The 24,774-nt window shown below is 53.6% G+C and overlaps 3 protein-coding genes across 10 annotated transcripts; all 3 read right to left on the reverse strand.

Annotated features, from left to right (window-relative positions):
* Positions 1-483: 483 nt before the first annotated feature.
* camta2 (calmodulin binding transcription activator 2) lies at positions 484-16,242 on the reverse strand. Of its 8 annotated transcripts, XR_015766089.1 has the most exons (27): positions 16,151-16,242; positions 15,257-15,333; positions 13,933-14,039; positions 13,231-13,298; positions 13,020-13,155; positions 12,851-12,922; positions 11,640-11,787; positions 11,438-11,566; positions 11,104-11,305; positions 9,010-9,886; positions 8,322-8,930; positions 8,125-8,251; positions 7,716-7,850; positions 5,951-6,114; positions 4,813-5,003; positions 4,656-4,734; positions 4,356-4,584; positions 4,047-4,280; positions 3,106-3,281; positions 2,859-3,034; positions 2,584-2,788; positions 2,430-2,501; positions 2,202-2,222; positions 1,814-2,007; positions 1,364-1,441; positions 677-1,288; positions 484-646 (listed from the first exon to the last, which is right to left on the reverse strand). XR_015766089.1 is itself a non-coding variant. In XM_088015550.1 (26 exons), the coding sequence occupies exons 2-26, from the start codon at positions 15,288-15,290 to the stop codon at positions 1,234-1,236; spliced, it is 4,503 nt and encodes a 1,500-aa protein (XP_087871676.1). In that variant the 5' UTR covers positions 15,291-15,333; positions 16,151-16,242; the 3' UTR covers positions 484-1,233. The 8 variants fall into 8 exon arrangements, 7 of the variants coding, with proteins under 7 accessions (XP_087871676.1, XP_087871678.1, XP_087871673.1 ...); XM_088015550.1 differs by having other exon boundaries at positions 484-1,288; positions 1,364-1,438; positions 4,056-4,280; positions 13,933-14,036; XM_088015552.1 differs by having other exon boundaries at positions 484-1,288; positions 1,364-1,438; positions 13,933-14,036.
* A 2,587-nt stretch (positions 16,243-18,829) lies between these two features.
* LOC106904647 (stress-associated endoplasmic reticulum protein 1) lies at positions 18,830-22,217 on the reverse strand. Its single transcript, XM_014969073.2, has 3 exons — positions 21,898-22,217; positions 20,823-20,898; positions 18,830-19,984 (listed from the first exon to the last, which is right to left on the reverse strand). The coding sequence occupies exons 1-3, from the start codon at positions 21,979-21,981 to the stop codon at positions 19,944-19,946; spliced, it is 201 nt and encodes a 66-aa protein (XP_014824559.1). The 5' UTR covers positions 21,982-22,217; the 3' UTR covers positions 18,830-19,943.
* A 1,025-nt stretch (positions 22,218-23,242) lies between these two features.
* Positions 23,243-24,040, reverse strand: nppcl2 (natriuretic peptide C-like 2). Its single transcript, XM_014969072.2, has 2 exons — positions 23,863-24,040; positions 23,243-23,776 (listed from the first exon to the last, which is right to left on the reverse strand). Exons 1-2 carry the CDS (start codon positions 23,953-23,955, stop codon positions 23,468-23,470), a joined length of 402 nt encoding a protein of 133 aa, XP_014824558.2. The 5' UTR covers positions 23,956-24,040; the 3' UTR covers positions 23,243-23,467.
* Between the last annotated feature and the right edge of the window lie 734 nt (positions 24,041-24,774).

Consider the following 24,774-nt stretch of genomic DNA (forward strand, 5'->3'; position numbering starts at 1 on the left):
AGGTAAAGTTTAAACAGTAATGATTTATTGGTTAATGTCAAGTTGTCATAACAAAGACATTTTGAATAATGTCAACTTTGTATTAAAAGTGTCATAATTTACTGAATGACGTTTTATGACAACAGTCATAAATATTCATGAAGGCTTATTGATGTTTATGACAGGTGTTATGACATGTTTATGACAGTGTCATGTCAGTCTTATTCAACCCCCTTCAAATAAAGTGTTACCCAAACTTTTACTCACTTGGTGGTTCTGACTTGTTCTTGGACTCCTGTCCCTCTGCCAGGTCCGGATCCGAGTCCTGGACTCGACTGAGCCCAGTTTCAGGTTCTGTCCTCCAGCTTTGCAGACGAGTTCGGATCAAAGAACCAAAATATGGAAGAAAAACAGACCAGAAACCCCAAGATGGAGGACAGAACCTCAGACGGGTCAGAGGTTCTGTTGGGTCAGAGGTTCTGTCAGAGCAGGAACCAATGAGACTTGAGGAGCAATCAGCTGATTTATTGTCAGAACTTCACGTCTCGTTTTCAGAACAAACAGGAAACAGGAAGTCGTGCAAAGATTCACTGCAATGGCTGAAGGACAGAGACTGGAGGCTGCAGGCCGGACTGAGCAGAACCAGAACCAGACCCTGGACCAGAACCTGGTCCAGAACCAGAACCTGGTCCAGAACCAGAACCTGGTCCAGGGTCTGGTTCTGGTTCTGACGCTGCTTCCTTCAGTCTCTGCTTGACAGCTGGATTTACAAAAGCAGCTGGGAGGTAAAAGGGGGGGTAAGACTTCAGTCAGTGCAAAACACACACACACACACACACACACACACACACACACACACACACACACACACACACACACACACACACACACACACACACACAGTTCATGCTGTAATAAATAGAAGCGTCTCTACTCTCTATTATGGGTTTAAATAGAAGAAGCTGTGATTTGTCTGAAAGGTCAAAGGTCAATACTTCAGAGCGACCAATCAGAGGAGAGCTAGCAGAGCTGATGGGTTGGCTGTGCCCCACGCTGTGTCTGTCAGGCGCCGCTCCAACGCACACACCGGTCCACAAAGACTCGGACTAGAACCAGACAGAGCGCTGGGAGGCCGAGTCCTGAGGGACAAGACGGCACGTCTCTGTGTCTCTGTCCTCCTCCTGTCCCTCTACGTGGTCAGTCCTCTCTGCTCCTGCGTCCCTCTGTCCTCCTGTCCTCCGTCTCTCCGTCCCTCTACGTGGTCAGTCCTCTCCGCTCCAGCTCCCTGCTCTGCTTCAGCTCTTTGATCCTGCAGAAACAGCAGCAGCCGTTACAGGAAGTGACATCATGAGGACGGGTCATGATGTCACTTCCTCTGCCTGACCTGTGTCTGCAGCGCCGCAGGAACCTCATGATCTTCCGGGCCGCCTGGTCCTGCTTCTTCGTCAGGAACGACCCCCTGCTGGACAAACCAGGAACTGCTCAGACACAACGAGTCTAAACCTCAGCAGGACTCGGGATGAGACTTGGACTCGGACTCTACTGAGACCAAGTCCATGATGTTTAACTTGTAAAAATAGTTAAAGTAAAAACGATATGATTCAAGTCTGAACAACTTGGGACTTGGTCAGTCATGGACTCGTGTCACTAACTGGTTTGTCAAACGACATACGAGTCTCTACTAGTTAAACCATCGACTCCGGGTCAGACCGACTCGTCGTCGGGTCAGGCTTGTTACCAGGTTGTTAGGTCCCAGCTGGTCTCTCCCCTCTCTGCACCGCCTAGCCCAGACGCCCCCCTACCCAGATGCCGCCCTGGGATGGTGCCACCTTACTTGCTCTTGGGGTTGAGTGCGGCGCCCCCTCGTGGCGCCTGCTTCAGCCTCTCGTACTCCTTGTAGCTGCGGTAGTACTGCTGGATCAGCACGGCGGCCCGCCGGCTCTGCTGGAACCGCTTCTGCTCGTAGTACGACCGGAACTTGGACTGGATCAAGATGGCCGCCTGGGTCATCTTCTTGTAGAGCGCGTACTGCAGGGGGCGGAGTCACAGGGTCAGGTAAGGTCTGAACCTGGTTCTGATGAACAAACATCTGAGACCCGGCCCAGCTGCACACACACACACACACACACACACACACACACACACACACACACACACACACACACACACACACACACACACACACTGCCTACACACCACTACAGCTACTGTCAGCTGGTTACCTTCAGAGCTATCCATGTTAGCTAACCAGAGAGAGAGAGACAGCAGGTTAGTGACGTTAGTGGAGGAGACGCACACACACACACACACACACACACACACACACACACACACACACACACACACACACACACCCACACACACACAGAAATGCTGAACATTTAGGATTTTTTTGCACACCGTCTCTTTAAATAAAGTTTATTGAAAGCACACCTATCAGCTGCACACACCTGTTTGTACTTCCTGTAGCACCTCTGGATGACGGCGGCCGCCATGTCCTGCTGCTCCTTTAACCTTCGACCCTGCACACACACACAGAGTCGTAATGCGTCCATCAGGCCAGCAGGGGGCAGCGAGTCCTGCTCAGGCCGTTGCCATGGTTACCTTGTATCGGCGGAAGGCGTTCTGGATGATGCGGGCGGCCTCGTACAGCTCCCTCTGCTCGCCGTCCGTCAGCGTCAGCAGAGCGAAGTCTCTCTCCATCTTCCCATTGGCCGAGGCGTTCAGGAACTCCGCCCACGCCGCGGACGACGGGGGGCGGAGCCTCTGGAGAGCCAGAGCGCTGAGCGGCGAGGGGGGGCAGACCCGCCTGCAGCAGAAACACAGAGCTGTTGGTTCTGGTTCTGGTTCCGGTTTGGGTCCAGCTCCATCAGGCTCACCTGGGCGGGGACTGGCTGTCCACCGTCTCCAGGTAGGTGGCCAACCAGGTGTCCTGGATGGCCGGGTTGTCCCGCCTCTCTCTGAGCGGAGACTCCGCCCCCCGGGGGAAATCCTCCTGTTTGATTCGCTCCGGCGTCGCCTCGATGATCTGCTCCGCCAGCGTCGCCATGTCCACCTGCCGGGCGGAGCGGCTCTGTTAGGTCAGCCCGGTCGCCATGACGACCTGCACCTGGAGCTCTGGCCTACCTGCAGCACCTCGTCCTCCAGGTACTCCTCCTCCTCTCCTTCATTCTCGGCGTTCTCGCCGTAGCTCAGCAGCTGCTCCTCCAGCAGCGCCCGCCGCCCCGCGCTCTGAGGGGGCGTGTCTGTGGGCGGGGCGTTCTTGTAGTCCATCAGGTCTCTGGAGCCGCTGGCGGTTAAACCTGGGACAGAGGTCAGAGGTCAGAACTTTCACCTTTAGGAGCTGGCACCTAAAAACTTCCCTTTTGACATTTTAGATTCAATCATCTATGTATAAACCCAGTAAAGACATCCCATAATAACCTGCAGGAAAAATAAACCTGTTAGACTGAGAACAACATGGAGGACCAGCGTCCTGTTGGGTCATCAGCCAAGGAGCAAAGGTCACGGTGAGGACAGATGGACAGAAGACCGCAGTTTGGTGTCTGCACTCAGAACGTCAGGCTGGGGTTGGCCTCTGTTAGCCTCAAAGCTAGAACCCTGTTAGCCTCTGTTAGCCTCCTGTTAGCCTCCCAGGATAGCCTAGGCCTCTGTTAGCCTCACAAGCTAGCGCTCAGTTAGCCTCACAAGCTAGCGCTCAGTTAGCCTCACAAGCTAGCGCTCAGTTAGCCTCACAAGCTAGCACTCAGTTAGCCTCACAGGCTAGCACTCAGTTAGCCTCACAGGCTAGCACTCCGTTAGCCTCACAGGCTAGCACTCCGTTAGCCTCACAGGCTAGCACCCTGTTAGCCTCCCAGGCTAGCACCCTGTTAGCCTCCCAGGCTAGCACCCTGTTAGCCTCCCAGGCTAGCACCCTGTTAGCCTCCCAGGCTAGCCTAACTCTCCGTTAGTCTCTGTTTCCTTTCATGTTTCAGTGAACAGGACCAAACTGAACCAGATTGATCCAGATTAGGTCAGTCATCGTCACACTGCTCTTTGACTGGGAATCGGTGAAGAAGCAGCGTTACCTGGGTTACCTGTGCTGACAGTCGGGTTAGGCTCCTCCCTCCACATGGACGCCAAGGGAACGGTGGACTGAATGAAGGACGGGGAAGAAGGAGAGATGGACAGCGAGGAAGAGGAGAGCGATGATGGAGACGAGGGGGAGGTGTCCATGGGGGCGGGGCCACTGGAGTAGGCGGAGCTGGGGGACGGCGAGGACGGGTCGCTGGGTGAGGGGAGACTGCTGGAGGAGCTGAGACCTGGAGGAGACAGGAGATGCTTACAGCCAATCAGAGAGCTGGATGAGGTCAGGTGACAGCAGGAGGCGGGGCTACCTGTGTCCAGGCTGGTGGACAGAGGGGACGGCGGCGGCCCGTCCCTGGTGGCCGCCTGAGAGCGCTGTGTGTGCAGCTCCTCCAGTGCGGCGGCGAGGCGGGTGTGGCCACGGGAGCGCGCCACGGCGAGCGGCAGGCGGCCCAACGAGTCGGGGATGCCCAGCGCCAGGCCATTCCAGCTGTACAGCAGCTCTGCTGCCCTCTGGTGGCCCAGCGCGCACGCCCACATCTGGAACGCACAGGGCGCCCGGTCACCATGGCAACACCGCCACGGCGACCAGCAGTCAGGCGGGGGCTTACCAGCGGCGTGCAGGAGAAGTGGTCGACGTTCAGGGGGTCCACTTCCTGTTCCAGGTCCAGACTGTCGCTGCTCATCGCCCTGCAGGAAGTGACATCATCCTGAGACAGGACATGACGTTATCGTGTGGGCGGAGCCAGGACGGCCCAGCTGCCTTACCTCCAGTGGATCAGGGTGTGGATCAGGTGGGTGTAGCCCTGGGCAGCAGCCAGGTGCAGCAGCGTCATCCCACGGTGACCGGCCGAGTGACGAAGGCTCTCTCCTCTTCCTCCTCCTCTTCCTCCCCAGCACGCTCCTCTCATCATCCGCTCACACACACCAACGATCCTCCTCTCAAACCACTGGGAACACTGGGAGGAACAGAGACCAGTCACTGGGCAGCCGACTGACCCGTCCCGTCAGACGCCGATGGAGGAACTTCCTGGCATCAGGCCGATAAAATGGCGACCGCCATCGTTCCAGGTCATCTGACCTGCTTGCCCCGCCCCCAGCAGCTCCGAGTCACCCGGCGTGGACCGCCTCGGCACCCCGACCACCGGGCTGAGCGGGTTTTCTGGGGGAAACCCTGTGGGCGGTTCTGAAGGTTCTGACCCGCGGCCTGAGGACTGACGTTGGCACTGAGCTGGTTCCAGATTTAGCTGCTTTAAAAGGATTATTGCTGCTTTCTAGGAACAGAGTTTCCTCTGGCCCGGTTCTGCTCAGAGTCAGAGTTATGCTGACCGGGTCCGGTCTGGGTCAGAACCTTCAGAGGAAACCCTCTGAGGACCAGCAGTAGTTGTTTTGGTCCAGGTCCAAGTCCTCTCCATCTCACCGCGGCTATTTTAACTCCTGGACTCCATCTGACAAAATCCCATGACATCAGCCAGAGGGGGCGGAGCCACCGCCGGGCCAGAACCGGGCCTGAGCCGGGCCAGAGCCTCGGAACCAGAACCAGCAGCTGGGCCAAAACCAGGCCAGAGCCTCAGAACCAGAACCAGCAGCTGGGTCAGAACCAGGCCAGAGCCTCAGAACCAGCAGCCGGGCCAGAGCTGCAGAACCAGAACCAGCAGCCGGGTCAGAACCAGGCCTGAGCCTCAGAACCAGCAGCCGGGTCAGAACCAGGCCTGAGCCTCAGAACCAGCAGCCGGGCCAGAACCTCAGAACCAGAACCAGCAGCTCAGAGCCGCACCCAGCTGACAGACTGGACTGAGTCCAGAGGAGCCAGCAGAACCAGAACCTAAAGAACCTGCAGCAGGTCGGATTGGACCTGCTGTCTGGACAGGAACCAGAACCACAGAGTAAACTGGACCGGACCTACCTGCTGCTGGTCATCAGGTAGAGGAGGGGGCGTGGCCAGCTGGTTCCCACTCTGCTGCTGCTGCTGATGATGATGATGATGAAGGCCGTCCCGAGCCGCCATCTCCGCCATCCGGCGCTCCATCTGCTCCAGCCGCTCCAGGATGGACATCCTGAACTGGTTGTCTGCAGGAGGAGAGAGCAGGTGTGTGAGGCTGAGGCTCCGCCCACAAAGGCTCCTCCCACAAAGGCTCCGCCCACAGAAGCTCCGCCCACAGAGGCTCCTCCCACAGAGGCTCCGCCCACAGAGGCTCCTCCAACAGCAGCAGCTCCGTCTCCTTCGCTGCGCTGCTGAAACTGAACACGCTTACAACCAGGACAGCCCCAAGCTCCTCGTACACTACCCACAATGCACCAGGAGCAGCAGGAGGCCGACAGGTGATCAGAATGTGGATCAAAGCTCAGCCAATCAGCTGCTTGGATCTCAGCCAGAGCCAATCAGCAGCAGGCAGCCGTCAACAGCTCTGACCAGCAGAGATCAGTGTAAAGAGGGTCACACACACATAACACACACACACACACACACACACACACACTCTGTCTCAGATGGAAACTATCTGACTGACTTCGATCGCCCACCGCCTGGCTCTCTCTCTCTCTGTTCAGGAAATAAAAGCAGAGGCCAAATTTAGACTGATCCAGTGTGACCTGCAGCACACACACACACACACACACACACACACACACACACACACACACACACACACACACACACACAGGGGACTCCCTGTGTGTGTGTGTGTGTGTGTGTGTGTGTGTGTGTGTGTGTGTGTGTGATCTGATCCCTCCAGGACAGAAATAAAACCACAGCTGGTTCTGTTGGGTCGGCTGCGGTTCTGGTTCTGAGTCCACATAAGACCAGGTGAAGCTGCTGCTCTTCCTCCTGATGAAGAAGATGAGGAAGAGCAGTAGAACCATAAGCATCAACTGACTGGGACCAACATCCAGTGAATCGGGCTGATGGGGCCCATGGTCGTCATGGTGACCAGCTGATACCTGCAGCTGAAGCCGGGACCGGTCCAGTTCTACAGGGCAGGCTGGACTACTGGACTAGATGATCCTGAGAGGATCATCTAGTCCAGAACCGCTTCGACCAGCTTGGAAAATACTCAGACTACTGAAGTCACTCGGGTTACCATGGTAACTGAAGTCACTCAGGTTACCACGGTAACTGAAGTCACTCCGGTTACCACGGTAACTGAAGTCACTCAGGTTACCACGGTAACTGAAGTCACTCCGGTTACCACGGTAACTGAAGTCACTCCGGTTACCACGGTAACTGAAGTCACTCCGGTTACCACGGTAACTGAAGTCACTCAGGTTACCATGGTAACTGAAGTCACTCCGGTTACCACGGTAACTGAAGTTAATCAGCTCACTGAATCTAAAATAGTCACCAACATCCCCAAAGTTAGCCAGGTTGTTTAATCAAGTTAAAATTGTTAGTAATCAGATTACTATGGATACTGAGGTTTCTGAGGTTACCTTGGTTACTATGGTAACCAGGTGAGCAGCTAGAATGGAGAGTCCAGCTGATAATAAACCGCCTATTGGTCTGAAGGAAACATGGCTGCTTCCACCAAACACGACTTCTGACTTGTTAACACGGACCAACAACCAGAACCACAGCAGAACCTGCTCCTGGACCAGCAGCGCCTCCTGCAGGTCAGGCATGGTGTTGGCACGAGCGAGGAGGAAGAGGAGGGTGAGGAAGAGCAGGTACTGACCGTCCAATGAGAGCCAGTCCAGCTGGGAGCTGGGCAGAGAGCTGGCGTTCCTCGCTCTGTACTCGAACAGAACCGACGACGACACCGACCCACCGGACTCCAGAACCTGCAGACACACCAGGCCGGCCTCGTGGGCTGGAACACAGGAGAGAGACGGGTCAGAACCCAGAGACAGACGGGTCGGTCAGAACCCAGAGACAGACGGGTCGGTCAGAACCCAGAGACAGACGGGTCGGTCAGAACCCAGATGATTTAAAGATCATCATCCAGGACGTCCAAAGGGTATGGAGGAAAAGACAGTCTGGACCTGCCAAACCTGACCCCGTGGAACCGGACCGCCCTCCCATAGAACCGGACCGACCCCCTTAGAACCGGACCGGCCCCCCGTGGAACCGTTAGCGGTCAGTACCTGGGCAGTAGCAGCGCAGAACCCCAGGCTGGATGAGGGAAGCGGGGACGGCGCTCTGATCGAACACGCAGGAGTACCGACCCGACGGCTCACTCCACGGCCCGGTGATCAGAACCTTCACTCCACCCTGCACAGAGAACAGCTGCTGGGACCGGAACCAGAACCTTGGGACCGGTCCCCCCGTGCAGGACGCTCACCTCTGGGTAGGACCACTCCGGGGAGAAGTCTGTGATGGCGGCCAGGCGGGCGGCGGCGGGCAGCGGCTGGGGGAACGGCAGGAAGGAGGAGGACGGCGACGGCTGCGGCGGAACCACGTAGCGGACGCCGGTGGGGAACACGGCCGGACCCGATGCGCTGGGCGGAGCCGGAGGGGCGGCGGCGGGGCCCGGCTCATCGGTGATGAGGTCAGAGATCAGGTCGGGGAACTGGCTGTCAAAGGAGATGTCCAGCTCCTCAGGCTCCGCCTCCTCCTGGCTGTCCATGCAGGCGTCCTCGAAGTCGTAGCGCCGCCTCCTCTCCTCCTTCACCTGGACCGTTGCTAGGGAGGCCGTCTCCATGGCAACAGCTGCCGAGCTTGACAGCAGCTCCAGGTGCTGATGGGAACTCTCAGCAGGGGGCGGAGCTTCAGGTCCGGGCAGCTGATTGGACGACGGAAGGACCAATGGCTGCTGCCCTTCAGGCGGTGCCGGCGTCTGATTGGTGGGCTGGGATGGTTCACCTGGCCGGTCCTGGGAGGCCAGCAAGAGGGGGGCGGAGCCACTGTCTGTGTGTTGCCTAGGAGACGGGCTGGAGGGGGCGTGGCTTGTCTGAATGGGAGGAGTCAGAGAGACGGGGTGAGAGGAAGGATACGGCCTCAGGAAGTAGTCCCAGTGGGACCCGACTCACCTGAAGCAGGACCAGCTTGGTGGGGGGGGCACTGCCTTCATCATCATCATCAGTCCGCTCATCCAGCTCCTCTTCCTCAGACCGGGACTCCTCCTTCACCCCGTCGGACTCCGCCAGCGCGCCCAGCTCCAGGCAGAGCGGCAGGAGGGGCGGAGCCACAGAGGAGGTGGGAGACAGGGAGAGGGCGAGCGAGGGGGGGGGGGCAGAGAAGGGAGGGGAGGTAGAGGAGGAGGGGGAGGTGGACAAGGAGGAGAGGGAGGAGGGGGGGGAGACCGAGGAGGCCGGGGTGGAGGTGGTGGGGGACAGGGAGAGAGAGAGGGATGGGTGAGAGAGGGGGGAGGAGGCACGGATGGAGGGGGAGCACATGGGGGGGCCCCCATAGGTCTCACCCTGTTTGGGGGAGTTCAGGAAGGAGTCAGGGTCAAAGGCCGGGGGGAGGGGTTGAGGAGGGGGGGAGGAAGGGGGAGACGGAGGGGAGGCAGCAGGGGGGGGAGGAGATTGGTGGGAGGAGGAGGGGGTGAGGAGTAGCCCCCCAATGACGGGGGAGGGCAGGAGGGTGAGGGAGAGGGTGGTCTGGATGGGGGCAGGGGGAGTGGGGGAGGGCGGGGAGGGAGAGTTTGGTTTACCAGGAGGGGGGGGAGCGAGTGGGGGGGAGAGCAGCAGCGACCCGAAGCTCCTCCTCGACCCCGCCTCCTCTAGGGGAGCCCCCCCGCCTTCCTTCCCCCCTGGGAGAGTGGCGGCCGTCGCCATGACGATGACCGCGTTCTGAGGCAGTGCCACAGCAGCCAAGTTGTTGTGGCGGTCGCGGTAGAAACTGTTGCCTTGGTTACGAACAGCGATGGCGGCCTTGTGGGTTCGGGGGGGAGATGAGCCTGAACTGTGGAGCAGAGAACGAATTCAAACTGGCTGCTACAGCGCTACAGCTACAGAGCTACGGCTACAGCGCTACAGCTACAGAGCTACAGCTACAGAGCTACGGCTACAGAGCTACGGCTACAGAGCTACGGCTACAGAGCTACGGCTACAGAGCTACGGCTACAGCGCTACAGCTACAGCGCTACAGCTACAGAGCTACAGCTACAGAGCTACGGCTACAGAGCTACGGCTAAAGAGCTACTGCTAAAGTTTCCACAACGCTACAGAGCTACGGCTACAGAGCTACGGCTACAGAGCTACGGCTAAAGAGCTACTGCTAAAGTTTCCACAACGCTACAGAGCTACGGCTACAGAGCTACGGCTACAGAGCTACTGCTAAAGTTTCCACAACGCTACAGAGCTACGGCTACAGAGCTACTGCTAAAGTTTCCACAACGCTACAGAGCTACGGCTACAGAGCTATGGCTACAGAGCTATGGCTAAAGAGCTACGGCTAAAGAGCTACGGCTACAGAGCTACTGCTAAAGTTTCCACAACGCTACAGAGCTACAGCTAAAGTTTCCACAACGCTACAGAGCTACAGCTAAAGTTTCCACAACGCTATAGAGCTACGGCTACAGAGCTACAGCTACAGAGCTATGGCTACAGAGCTACGGCTAAAGTTTCCACAACGCTACAGAGCTACGGCTAACGTTTCCACAACGCTACAGAGCTACGGCTACAGTTTCCACAACGCTACAGAGCTATGGCTAACGTTTCCACAACGCTACAGAGCTACAGCTAAAGTTTCCACAACGCTACAGAGCTACAGCTAAAGTTTCCACAACGCTATAGAGCTACGGCTAGTTTCCACAACGCTACAGAGCTACGGCTAAAGTTCCCACAACGCTACAGAGCTACGGCTAAAGTTCCCACAACGCTACAGAGCTACAGCTAAAGTTTCCACAACGCTATAGAGCTACGGCTAAAGTTTCCACAACGCTACAGAGCTACGCTAATGTTTCCACGGCGCTACAGAGCTACGCTAATGTTTCCACAGCAGTGTCTCTGTACAGAACAAGGCGAGTCTCCAGCCAACTAATAAACCCACTTCCTGTCAGAGTTCACCTTGGTTCAGCTCAGACCTTTTGTCTATTAGACCAGTGGTTCCCAAAGTGAAGGTCTGGACCCATGAGGGGGTCATGAGGCACCAAGTGGGGTTGGAGAATGAAGACTTACGTGGATGAAGGGCTGGGGGAGGACGCGGGGCTCTGAGGCTGCAGCTGGGGTAGCTTACTCTCTCCTGCCCCTCTCCCTGACTCTCCCGGTTCGGAGGACGGCGGGGAGGCGGCAGGTCCTGAGGAGGACGGTGGCAGCTTGGGGGAGATGATCCGATGCTTGGTGCTGTTGCAGCGGTGGGGAATGTTCACTCCTGGTGACACTGTGGACATGAGGAGATAGGTGGCGGTCAGGGTGACGTTAGGTTGATATCACGGTGACATCATGGTTATATCAGGGTGACATCAGAGTGACGTCAGAGTGATGTCACGGTGACGTCATGGAAGCCCCCTACCTTGGTTGGTGCTGCAGAGGCAGGCGTGTGTGCGGGGCTGTGGTTTGGTTCTCTGCCGGTCCAGGATGTGCTGCACCAGCTCCTCGATGCTGAAGTCTCCAGAACCCATGGAGCACTTGATGCTGTGGACTGAAACAAAGAGAGGCGGTGTTAACTCCAGCCAGAACCCGGGTCGGACCGGCCGGTCTGCTCGGTGCCGTACACATGGGCTTCAGCTGGCCCAGCAGGTCGTCCCGGCTCCACCTCAGGGTGTCGTGGCGCTCAGACACCGTGCACAGCAAAGGACTGCATCTCCCAGAATCCTCTGGTGACGGCACGTTCAGGTAGTGGACCAGCACGATGTCTGGGTTCTGCCGGGGAAACACAGGAGGTCACAGCTCTGATGATGAGAGGTCTGTGTTTCAGCAGGATGCCTGGTTCTGTTCCAGTCCAGTGTCAGGTTACATCTAACAGTATTACTATCAAGAAATGGTACATTGGACCGAAGGGTCGGCTCCCTGGAGGTCGGCCCCGCTAGGAGGTCGGCCCTCCCAGGAGGTCGGCCCCCCTAGGAGGTCGGCCCTCCCAGGAGGTCGGCCCCCCTAGGAGGTCGGCCCTCCCAGGAGGTCGGCCCCCCTAGGAGGTCGGCCCTCCCAGGAGGTCGGCCCCCCCAGGAGGTCGGCCCCGCTAGGAGGTCGGCCCCGCTAGGAGGTCGGCCCCGCTAGGAGGTCGGCCCTACCAGGAGGTCGGCCCCGCTAGGAGGTCGGCCCTACCAGGAGGTGGGCTCTACCAGGAGGTCGGCCCCCCTAGGAGGTGGGCCCCCCCAGGAGGTCGGCCCCCCTAGGAGGTCGGCCCTCCAGGAGGTCGGCCCTCCAGGAGGTCGGCCCCACTAGGAGGTCGGCCCCCCCAGGAGGTCGGCCCTACCAGGAGGTCGGCCCCCCCAGGAGGTCGGCCCCCCCAGGAGGTCGGCCCTACCAGGAGGTCGGCCCCCCCAGGAGGTGGGCCCCCCCAGGAGGTCGGCCCCCCCAGGAGGTCGGCCCTACCAGGAGGTCGGCCCCGCTAGGAGGTCGGCCCTACCAGGAGGTCGGCCCTACCAGGAGGTCGGCCCCGCTAGGAGGTCGGCCCTACCAGGAGGTGGGCTCTACCAGGAGGTCGGCCCCCTTAGGAGGTGGGCCCCCCCAGGAGGTCGGCCCCCCTAGGAGGTCGGCCCTCCCAGGAGGTCGGCCCCCCCAGGAGGTCGGCCCTAACAGGAGGTCGGCCCCCCCAGGAGGTCGGCCCCGCTAGGAGGTCGGCCCTACCAGGAGGTCGGCCCCCCCAGGAGGTCGGCCCCCCAGGAGGTCGGCCCCCCCAGGAGGTCGGCCCCCCAGGAGGTCGGCCCTCCCCTCTGGGTTTGACCCTGAGACGGTGTGAGCCGGTCCTGTGTGAGGTTCTGACCTGCAGCAGCCAGTAGCATCGTCTGTGGAATGTTGGCACGATGGAGGAATGGACGTAGCAGCCGTAGAGGCACTGGAACAGCAAAGAAACACTGGTAGATCTCCACCACCCTGTCTGAACCCTTCTGTTACTGTGTGACTCAACATGACCTGCAGGGGGCGCTGCCTACCTCCATGCCCTGGACCTTCAGCTTCATGTGGTCCTCTCTCGTCGTCTTCCCATCCTTCCTCTTCTTCCAGCAGTAGCCGTCCTTCCTGTACTTCACCTTCTTCCTGTTGTAGAGGATGATGCTGCCGTTCTTCGGCCTGAAACACCCAAACATGACCGGTGAGACGTGACGCCCTGAGCGCCGTCTGGCAGGCGTTTCCTCAGGGCTGTACCTGGTCTTCAGGGAGCAGCAGAGCCACTCGTCGTGTCTGTCGAAGGATATCAGGTAGGAGGCGATTTCCTGCAGACCGACAGAGAGACGGCTCTTCAAACAACCAACACAGACCTGCTGCAGGCGTCCTGCTGCAGGCGTCCTGCTGCAGGCGTCCTGCTGCAGGCGTCCTGCTGCAGGCGTCCTGCTGCAGGCGAGCTGCTGCAGGCGAGCTGCTGCAGGCGTCCTGCTGCAGGCGTCCTGCTGCAGGCGTCCTGCTGCAGGCGAGCTGCTGCAGGCGTCCTGCTGCAGGCGTCCTGCTGCAGGCGTCCTGCTGCAGGCGTCCTGCTGCAGGCGTCCTGCTGCAGGCGTCCTGCTGCAGGCGTCCTGCTGCAGGCGTCCTGCTGCAGGCGTCCTGCTGCAGGCGTCCTGCTGCAGGCGTCCTGCTGCAGGCGTCCTGCTGCAGGCGTCCTGCTTCAGGTCTGTGTCGGTTGTTGCAGGTCTGTGTTGCAGGTCTGTGTCGCCTGCAGCAGGTGACCTGCTGCAGGCGACCTGCTGCAGGCTCTCAGTGGAAACAAATGATGAGGCATTTTACCAAAATAACCTAAGAATAAACCTGTGATGTTAGATTTCTACTTTCCTGTTTCCAACCTGCCAGAATGATGAAGTCACTGAAAGAAGCCAAAATGGATCAGAACATCGGATCAGAACCAGCTCCCCTCACCTCGTTAGTGTTCCACCTCAGACGCTCGTTAGGCAGGCAAGCCGAGCGCGGCAGGCAGTCCAGCAGCTTGTTGGGAACAAACACCTTCCTCTGGCCTTTATTCTCTGCTGACAACACAGACGGTAACGGGTCAGAACCGAACCCGGGTCAGATCAGAACCTGGGTCAGAACACAACCTGGGTCAGATCAGAACCCGGGTCAGATCAGAACCTGGGTCAGATCAGAACCTGGGTCAGATCAGCACAAGGTCACCACTGATTAACACAGGAAGTTAAAAATAAAACCCTGGAGGTATTTACCTGTAGTTATGAGAAAATTATTGTTAATAATGTGATGTTTTCATCAGTCAGCATCTACCAGGGTCAATCAGGGTCAGTCAGGGTCAGTCAGGGTCAATCAGGGTCAATCAGGGTCAATCAGGGTCAATCAGGGTCAGTCAGTGTCACCGTTTCACAGCTACAGTTATTATTGAACAGTGCGTGTTGGTATGAGGTCAAAGACACCCTGAACAGAGAGCTAGATCCCTCCATCCATCAGCACCAACAACAGGATAGCAGGTCCAACCAGCTGCCAAGCACCATCATCTCCTCCATGTCTAGAGACCCGGTCTCCTGCCTCTGCTGGACCTGAACAGAACCATTGGGTCATCAGGGCTCAGGAGGATTTATCTACACAATAAGGAGGGAACTAAGCCATTTGATTCCTGTGTTTTCTACCTGAGGCACATCTAGACACTGCAGCACAGCGGCCCTGGAGGACTGGAGTTTGACACCCTGGTCTAGATGATCTCAGATCAGAAGGATTCAGTTTCTCCAGAAGGTTCTGGTTCTGTCCAGAGGTCTCCTCTAGCCGGGCCTCCTTGGGTGTGGAGGAGCAGCAGTTCTCCTCTGAACACCTCAAGGAACCAGGTGCTGATCTCAGCTGCAAGATCCAGGATGTGGTTCATCCAGACCAACCAGAGGATGGAAGACGAGGTAAGAACCACCTTCAGTCCAACTCCATGCTGACATCATCATTATCTCCTCTGACATCATCATTATCTCCTCTGACATCATCGTCATCTCCTCTGACGTCACCTCAGGATTAAGAGGTGTGGGCCCCACAGCGGCCCAGGAGGCCGAGGACACACCGGACCTTCTGGACAGAACTGACTGAGCCCCGGTTCATCGGCCGGAGGTTCTGATGAACAAGGCAGAACCTCCAGCCTGTCTCCCATCCAAGGCGCACAGCTGAAACACGTGACGCATGTCGAAAACATGCAGTTTCCACGGCAACACGTAGGTAAGAGCAGCCTGGCTCTTACCTGCAGGTGGATGGCACTGACCTGTCTCCGTGGAAACCATCTCCTTGTTGCTCATGGCGACGGGTCTCACAGGATGGACGTCCACCTGCCGTGTCCCGCTGAGGACAGAGAGAGACAGAGAGCCGTTCAGTACCCCGATCAGCTGCACACACACACACACACACACACACACACACACACACACACACACACACACACACTTCCTTCAGTGGAACCCAGTTGCCTAGCAACAGTCAAATTTGGATCCACTTTACATGAAGAGTGTTTGAATGAGACTGTACATCGGTGTGTGTGTGTGTGTGTGTGTTCAGACTTATATAACATGCTCAAACAGTGTACACACACCTCACCGCATCACACCTGGATCGGAACCGGTTCGGAGCGTGTTTATATTCAAACACATGAATGTTGAATGCGACTTATTAAATGAGACACTTTTAATAATTATATAACAACAGTGATTAAATCCGCCTAATCGGTCCATTCTCCCACACGGAACCAGAACCTCCTCCAGGAGGCCGCTGGAAGGCCACGGACTCTCCTAGCTGCGGTTGCCGCCTCTCGGCGCTTCTCTCCGGCTGTAGGAGTTCAGCTGCTCCCGTTGTGTTCGGAGCAAACGGCGGGAAGCTGCTCGGCTCCGGAGCGTTGACATACAGGCTGAACGAAGCAGTGACAGCTCTGAACCCCGACCAGAACCGAACCCTGCCGCTGTCGGGCTGTAGGCAACAGCGGTGGATCAACACCTGTAGCAGCCGAGCTGCAGGGCTGGAGCTCCGGGAGAGACAGCTCCGCCCGCAGCCAGCCCTCCGCCCTCTGCCGCTGCTGACACACCGGAAAATAAACCGGCAGGAACCGAACCTACAGAACCGATCCCGGAGCAGCTCACAGATAAAACGCCAGTTAAAGCTCATTTACCTTCCGCCTTCAGCTCAGCCGCCATGTTCTCTGTCTATGACGTCACTGCGTAGCAACGGTGGAGGGCGGGGCTAGGCCGGAGGATGATGGATCTGATCCAGAGGAAGGTGTATGGGGAAATTTTACTGCCATAATTCGAGAGCACACATTTTCAGTTTGAAAGCAGGACTTCATGTCTTTGTTCTCAAAACTTGTAATGCTTGTACTGTATTTTTCTCTCTTGCTCTCTGTGAAGGCGAATGCTTTTTCCCTCTGCTCCCTCTCTGCCCTTGCCTGCCATGTTTGCTCTGTTTTTGTCTTTTTCTATATATTTGGAGCCTTTCTTTGCACATCCTCCAAATCTACAAATTATGGATCTGGTCAACCTGTCTCAGTGCAATTGATAAAATTTTTTGGACGAGAAGTCTGAGCGCAGGAGAGCCTCTTGTCCTGCGGGGACACACCCGACAGGATTCACCCTGGATTTATTCATGATAACAGGATTTCTGCTGTTTGGAGCTTGTGGATTCCTGGATTATCGACAAATTTGTGACGGACTTGGCCGAACTAGCGAACACTCAGACTGTTGGTGTGGACAGACGCAAGTTGGATGTGAGTCTTGCTGAGACTCGCAGCCCAGCTGAGGACTCTAAAACTCACTAACAGGTTGAAATCGATCTTGGAGAAGTTGCTGGTTTTGGTTCAGTGGAACGAACAAACTAATTTGGATGATTGGGAACTGAGGTGTATCGGAGAGACTTTAGGGAAGATTGAAATTTATAATCTGCCCGACCTCAGACATTCTGTATCTGAATTGGCTTTCCCCGTATGGCCTTGGAAGGGCTGCATATTTCCAATCTCCTTGAAGATATGTAAACACAGTGCTCTTCCCACCTCAACCCTTCCTGTTATCCATGCAGCTGTGGAGCTGAGCGCTCCCAAGGACAATCCTAGATAACACCTTATTGGACTTCTGCCGGGAGGCTGAGCAACATGGTTTCATGGCCCTGTGATGTCACCGCCTTCACTCATGTCTTTGTTTTACCCATTGTTTTCTCTGAATGTTGCCATTTGCCCTATTGTGTCCTCTTTTTTGTTTTATTTTGTTAGAAACTGTGGAGTACTCTCCATTTAACCCGGAAAAGGAATTAGAACAAACATGGAATCCAGAGACTCTAGTTTATTAGTTTATTAGCCACTCTTTAGCTTATATTTTAGAAACTGTAGAGTACTCACTATTTAGATCAATATTAGATTAATTTTTAGATTATTATGCAGAGAAACTCCTATTATTCCAACCCCGAAAAGGAATTAGAACGAAGTTAGAATCGAGAAAAAATTCTTCAAGAACAGGAACATTTAGTTATTATTACTTAGAAACTGTGGAGTGCTCTGTACTTTGACAAATTTAGAGCATATTTAGAAAGTCCAGAGAAAACTTACTTACTTACACTTATTTAGCAACCCAGAACAGGGATACTTGCACATTTTTTTCTGCTCTCACTCAAAACAAAAAGTATCATGACCTGGCAACCGTCTCAGCCAATAGAATGAAAGTGTTACATTGGGTGCGTTTGTTTCCTTCTAGTGCGTGTGCCTGTGTGGTTACTATCAATGTAGTAGAACCCATATGGTGCTTTTCTATTGGTCAGCTTAGACATGAAGTTACAAAACGCTTCTTCTAATTATGAAGAGTTTGTTTGAACTGACTTCATGCACAGCGTTGCTCTGTTTATGGAGCATTAAAAGGAGTATATAATAAATACTGAATAGTGCAGTTTGTTAATTCTCCATCACAAACTGTGGCCTGCATTGGTGCAACTAACCAGCAGAGGGAGCTCCAGCTGATTTAATCTCTATGCTGTAAATGACAGATGGATCTGGGCGTTTACTTTGGGTCTGATGTTCACTTCCTGTAGCCCAGGGGTGTCCAAAGTGGGTCCATGAGGCCCGGCATCCTGCACGTTTTAGTTCTTCCCTGGTGGAAGTAACAACATCCTCAGCAGGCAGTGCTCTTTTAATGAGCCATCTTTGGATCCAGGTGTGTTAAACCAGGTACTAAAACATACAGGATGCGGGTGTTCTCCAGGACCCACTGTGGACACCACTGCAGTAAACCATGGCGGACATGATCAGGTCTCTATCCTAATCAAAGTAACAGAAGAAGCTTTTACTGCACTAACTGTTCTCTGCTCTGGATTTCAGCCCATTGAAACCTCCAGTAGGCCGTCTGTACTGAGCCCGGTTCTGGTTCCGCTGGAGGTTTCTTCCTGTTAAAGGGAGGTTTTCCTCTCTACTGTCGCTCCATGCATGCTCATGGAGCTCCATGAAGTCTCAGTTATAGTCTATAACTGAGACGTTCACAGTAAAACAGCGCTATAGAAATTAAGTTTAAATCCTCACAAGATTTAAATCAGATCATTTTACATGATCTGATTTAAATCAGATAAATTATATTTAAAGATTTTTGTGATAAACCATGAAGTTTTAGAATCTTTCAACAGACCGGTGAAACTGGACCATTTAAAGTAAGGTTTTCACCTTTTATGTCCCAGGTTTTTCACAGCCCAGCCTCAGGATGCTAACAGAGCTAGCATCTCCTTCACCCTGATCCTGACCAGAACCCGCCATTGGACCGGTCTGAACTCCACCCACTGATCTAAGCAGCGCAATGAATGTAAGATGAGACTCAGAGCCGCATAGAGAAAAATATCTGAAGTTTTATTTTGTATAAAAGTGGAGAAATCGTCCAGCAGGGGGGGGACATAAACACAGCTGCAGCAGGGAGCTTGTTGTCATCAGTTTTACAGTAAAATTCACTTCCTGCAGATCAGAGATGGAGGCAGAGCTAAAGCTGCTGTTTCCAGAGCATTAAAGAGAAATCCTGCTTATCGCCACGGAAACCGACTCAACCAGCAATCAGCTTCTGTTACGGTTGAGTCACATTATGCCAGCAGACAGAGCGTGCTGTGCTTTTATTGTGAAATACAGAGGGAGTGTTAACGGTCACAGCTTAACAGAGAGCGGTAAACAACTGGCCCCGTTTTTCTGATCCTCTGCTGAAACATCAGCGTTATGGCTTTCAGGGACTGCACTCTTCATAAATATCTTTAAATAATTATCACCAATGGTGACTCTGAACTCTGAGGGACCAATCAAAGCTTCTCTGGGTTCAGAAACAACAGAATCTCCCTTTAAATCAGCAGCAGGCAGCCGGACGACTGGAAGGAAAACAGTTAAGACTTCATCAGATACCAGTAACTCCATCGGTTCATCACCAGCAGCAGTGCAGAAAATAATAATAATAATAATAAAAAACAATATTCTGTAGTAACAGAAGGAAGAGAAATGAGTTTAACTCCACAGGAACGTGTGTGTGTGTGTGTTCTGGTCTTTCTGCCTCCGTAGGGACCAGGGCTCTAACTCAGCAACATGAGGACAATCAGGGATACAAGGACACATCAGCAGGACAGCTGTGGACACATGTCCTTACACTGAGGACATGTGTCCACAACTGGAATGCTTCTTCACTGTGAGGACACGTCTCTGATCAGGGGAAACATCTGGAGACACATGTTCCCGTCAGGTTCACAGCTTCACGGTAAGGACACGTATTCACGGTGGGGACACGTCTTCACAGTGACCCAGTGTCCAGCCCAGACTTCAGAGTTCAGGTTTATGGGGACCAATAATTTACAATCCCCACAAAGTCAGAAAGGCCCGTGTGTGTGTGTGTGTGTGTGTGTGTGTGTGTGTGTGTGTGTGTGTGTAGGGTGGGGTGATGAAGGCAGGCTTGGCTCTGGGTCAGAGGTCATCACATGCCCTGTCGGATGCTCTGGATGATCTGGAAGATGGCTGAAAGACACAGAGAGGTGGATGTTAGCAGGAGGAAGACGAGGATGAGGAAGAGGATGAGGAGAGCAGAAGCAGGGAGTCTGGTCCTGATGAAGGTTCTGGTCCAGATACTGGAGGCGGTGAGGAAGAGGAAGAGGAAGAGCAGCTTCCTGTTCTACTTCCTGTCTCAGTGTGAAGATAAGTGACTGTGAGATTTTTTACTTCCTGTTTCTCTGCAGTGGTTTCTGCCTCCTGAGTGGAGATAACAGGCCGTGACCACGGCAACGGGTCGTAACCACGGCAACGGCCCAGTAGACAAATGCTCTACTGGTCTAACTGGCCCTGGGAGTTCTGCAGAACTTCAACGCATCCAGAACCGAACCCAGAACCTGAGAGGGAAGCAGTGGGAGGCTCTGATGGTTTCTGCTCACTCCAGGTTCTGGTAGAGTTCTGTTGGGTCTGGTCCAATCCAATCTGGTTCACTACAGCCAATCAGCCATGGTGACACCACAAAGGAGGACCATGAGGGAAGGTCAGAACCAGAACCTGTCATGACCGAACCCATCAGAACCCGTCAGGACCGGACACGACCCATCAGAATCTCCACTCCATTTAGCTTGTAACCAGGAACCAGAACCTTCCCGAGGGGTGCAGTTGGGTTTGGACCGACTACCAGAGGAGAAACACCAGAACTGCTCCGTCCTGCCGGGTCCAGGCTCAGATTAAACAGAACCAGAACCTGCCAGTGACTACAGGTCCGACAAAGGGCCCAATGAGGTCAGGTGGAGCTTCCTGATAAGACATGCTAGCACCAAAGGTCAAGGTCACCAAAGGTCACGGTTCTGCAGAGGAAACTCACCTGATCCACAAACCACGAAGACGAAGAGCGCCAGCAGCCAGGGGCCCACCGGAGACTTGTCCTCGTTCACCGGCCTCTGCAACGCAAAGCAGTCAGCATGAGAACCGCAGAGACTCAACGCTGCACTTCCTGCTGAGGCCCGGTACCACCTGGTACCACCTGGTACCTCCTGGGTCCAGAACCCAACCTGAACCATTTCCAGAGGAGAACCATCTACTGACGTTACATCCAGTCGGCTGTCAACTTGCTTTCCAGGTGATGAAGAACCAGTCGGGCCCCGGGGCCTGGGTCGGGTTCATCATTGTTACCAATAATCACCAATATTATTGTTTTTGTCATCATGTCCTCCTGCAGCTCTACTGCTGCCATAAAACTCAGCAGCTTCACTTCCTGTCATCCACAAACCAGCTGGTGGAATCAAACACCTCAAGCTAAGCTAGCATAGCATCCTTCCCACAGCCCAGAGGAGCAGCATTGTTATTAATATTCATATGCTAATCAGATGGAGTTTATTTAAGTTACCAGAACCAGAGCTTCAAACTGGACCATGACTGAAGGTGAACCCGACCCGTCATCAGCTCCGACAGCTGGAGGAGGAACAAGGAGGTGGTGGAGTGGTGCTGTGGGCTCACTGAGGAGTTTCCTCCTAACCGGGTCCACTGGACCCAGAACATCAGAACCTCCTGACCGGGAATATCAACAAACTTCCTAGGAATCCACCATGGAGGGGGCGGTGGCTCCAGGGATCCACAGGGAAGTTTACAACCTGCTGCTGTTATGTAACATTTAAATTAGCTCTGACAGACAAAGAGCCGAACCCCGAACTGTAAGCCGAGCCGAACCTAGGTTCTGATCCACTGAGATTATCAGCTTAAATCCGGTTTTTACAGTTTATGACTCTTATTAAAAAGGAAAACCATCTAAAATCCTAAAGGTTGTGAGAGGAGTCTGGTCACTTCCTGCTGTAGCCCCGCTGACTGACAGAGCGGAGCGACGCACCATATATGGACGTGTTTCCGCTCCATTAACAGCCAAATCCAGAATAAATCAGTAATTACTCCATGTCGGAACCCACCGAGGTTTTCTGGACGTGTCCCCGCTGTGTGATCGTCTTGCTGTGCCGCTCGTTGGCCACCTTCATCCGCTGAACTGCAGACATGTTCCCACCGTAACTACCGGAGCCGGACAGGAGCGGGTCGGAACCGGGTCAGAACCTGGTCAGAGAGAGCAGCAGCGCAGGCTGGAGGCTGTGGGGCGGGAGTGGTGAACGGCTCGGCTCGGGTCGGGTCTGGTTCCCCTCCGTAGGTAACCTCCGAGGAATCGGCGCTAGCTGTTAGCTGCTGCTAACTGAACTCCGAGGAACCGACCCGGTCACGTGACACTGGTCGGAGCGCCGCGGGGTCTCTGCTGCCCCCTGGTGGCAGGAGAGGAACTGCGTTCATTAGGCCTACCGGAATGAAACGAACTGTTCCTGTCAGCAGGAAAATACAAAAACTAAGACACGAACATTCAGTCATGTTGGAAGAATTCCTTTTCAAATTTAGACCTTAATTTAAATATTTATTAACAACCCAGGTGGACCTAATGTAGTCAACCCTGAGGAACAGCAGCTCTAACAGGACCAGATGGGCCGTCCAGAACCATGAAGGCATCATGGTTCTGATACTGCAGGATCAGAACCTTTCCACGGTTCTGAGTTAGAATCGGTTTTTCAGCAGCTGACCCAGAAATTGGTCCTGGTTCTGGACTGAATGAATCATGAAGTTACATCAGTGTGATTAATAACTATTAATTTAGTGAATTTTCTGATAATTAGATCAATATAGTATGATATTAACTGAAGGTGTAAATATTGTGATTATGGGAGTAAAACTAGTTCATTTATCTCTGTTTTCCAGCTTCTCTGATAATAATTATAATTATTCACATTTATGTCAGATTGATGATAAGAAACTCTTTTATTAATGAGATCAGTTTGATTTTAAATGTGTATTAGAGGTTTACTGTGAGATTAAACCAGACTAAACTGATCTGGATTAACTTCCTACCAGAGATCATTTCTAGACCAGTTCATCTGATTTCCTCAGGCTGGCAGGAAGAAACCGTTACTCTGATGAGATGACAGACAGAGGGGAAGCTTGGATCATCCTAGCTGTGAAGTATGGTGGTGGCAGCATGATGCTGTGGGACTGATTTACTGCAGGAGGGACTGGTGTCACAGAACAGAACCGAACCAACAGAACCAAATCGAACAGAAGTGATGGTATCATGAGGAAAGAGGCAGAGAACGGAGATCAGCCTCAGTTTAATGCTTTGTCAGTGCTAACACACACCTACACACACCTACACACACCTACAGGTCACACACACACCTACACACACACCTACACACACCTACACACACCTACAGGTCACACACACACACCTACAGGTCACACACACACCTACACACACCTACAGGTCACACACACTGCTCTGCTGGCTGCAGGCAGCCGGCAGGTCAAAGGTCACTAGCGTTAGCATCGTCCTGAGCTCAGTCAGCTCTGGTTAGTATCGTCCAGCATGAAGTCTCTGCCTGGAGGTCAGAGGTCATGCAGGGTCATCTTCAGTTGTGAGAAGCAGCGGTGTTTCTATGGTAACCGTCTCTAGCAGCCCAGGCCGCTGATGGAGCCGATCCGGTCCAGCTTCATCCCGAAGCATCCTCTTCCTCCTGCCATGGCCTTGTGGCTCCGCCTCCTCGTCTTCACCCGCTGCCGCAGGAAGTCCAGGAAGAGCCGGGACACCGCTTCCTGTCTGCTGGCCAATCCGCTTACGTTACCGTGGCGACTCAGGGCCTGCCGCACCAGCGGAGGAGGGGAGGTTGGCGAGGAGGCAGAGCCCTCTGTGATGTCATCAGGTGGGGGCGTGGCCTCGATGAGGGAGGCGAGGTGAGAGCCGAACAGAGAGAGAAACACCTGGACAAACACGCAAGTAACATCAGTCACATGACCAGACCGATCAATCAGCTGGCAGAGCCACACCCTGAGGATGAAGGACACACCTGCTGCTCATCGTTCTGAGGTGAAGAACTCGTTTCCATGGAAACCAGGAGCAGGAGCAGGAGGCCCACCAGAGCAGAGGAGGCGGCGGCCATCTTTATTTACAGACAAATATAAATTAAAACCTGAAAAAAATCATCAGAAAGTTCAACATTTTTCAATGTTTGTTACCAAAATGGAAACTAGACGAGTTTTTATTAGATTATTAATGAAACTTATTTATTATGAATTTAAAATAAACATCTGAGAGTTTTTAAATATTCAGAATCAAAGATGTGAAACAGGAACCAGTTCTGGAGTTTAACATTAAAGGTAAGACAGAAAAACTTCATCAGTGTTTAAACTTGGCTCCTGTTTCACTGAGAGCTCAAACAGGAAGTGATGCTCGTCTACTTCCTGTGAGCCACTGATCCGTGACCCCTGACCTTTCCCCCTTAGCAAAACGCTTCAGATTAAATTATATTTTCAGATTCAGTTTGAAACTAATTCATATTTCCTGGAAGAGGATGAGAATCATTAATGATCCAAAATGATCCTGAATTCATGTTTTTATGGTCGAGCCAGAAAATATTTAGTTTTACTGATGAAACATGTTAAATGTTTAGAAAAAGAATCAGTGACTTATTCAGTTACATCCTCATTAACTTAGATTTAACAGGTAAAATATTTATCATTATTAAACTATGGATTATTAATAATCATTATTTGTTCATTTGTAGTAATGACTATATATTATTTAGAAATTACAAAACTATTTAACTACATCCGTTTCCACCACATTACTAAAGGATTAACAGTTACAATTATAAAATTATTATAAATTATCAGAATTTATTTATTAGTAAAAATAACTATTATTACGTAATAAACCTAATTATATCAGTTATTGTTTATTACAAAGTAAAATTATTTAT

Source organism: Poecilia mexicana, unplaced genomic scaffold (genome assembly GCF_051168715.1).
Source record: "Poecilia mexicana isolate PSO_F unplaced genomic scaffold, ASM5116871v1 scaffold_18, whole genome shotgun sequence".
In the NCBI taxonomy this organism is placed as follows: domain Eukaryota; kingdom Metazoa; phylum Chordata; class Actinopteri; order Cyprinodontiformes; family Poeciliidae; genus Poecilia; species Poecilia mexicana.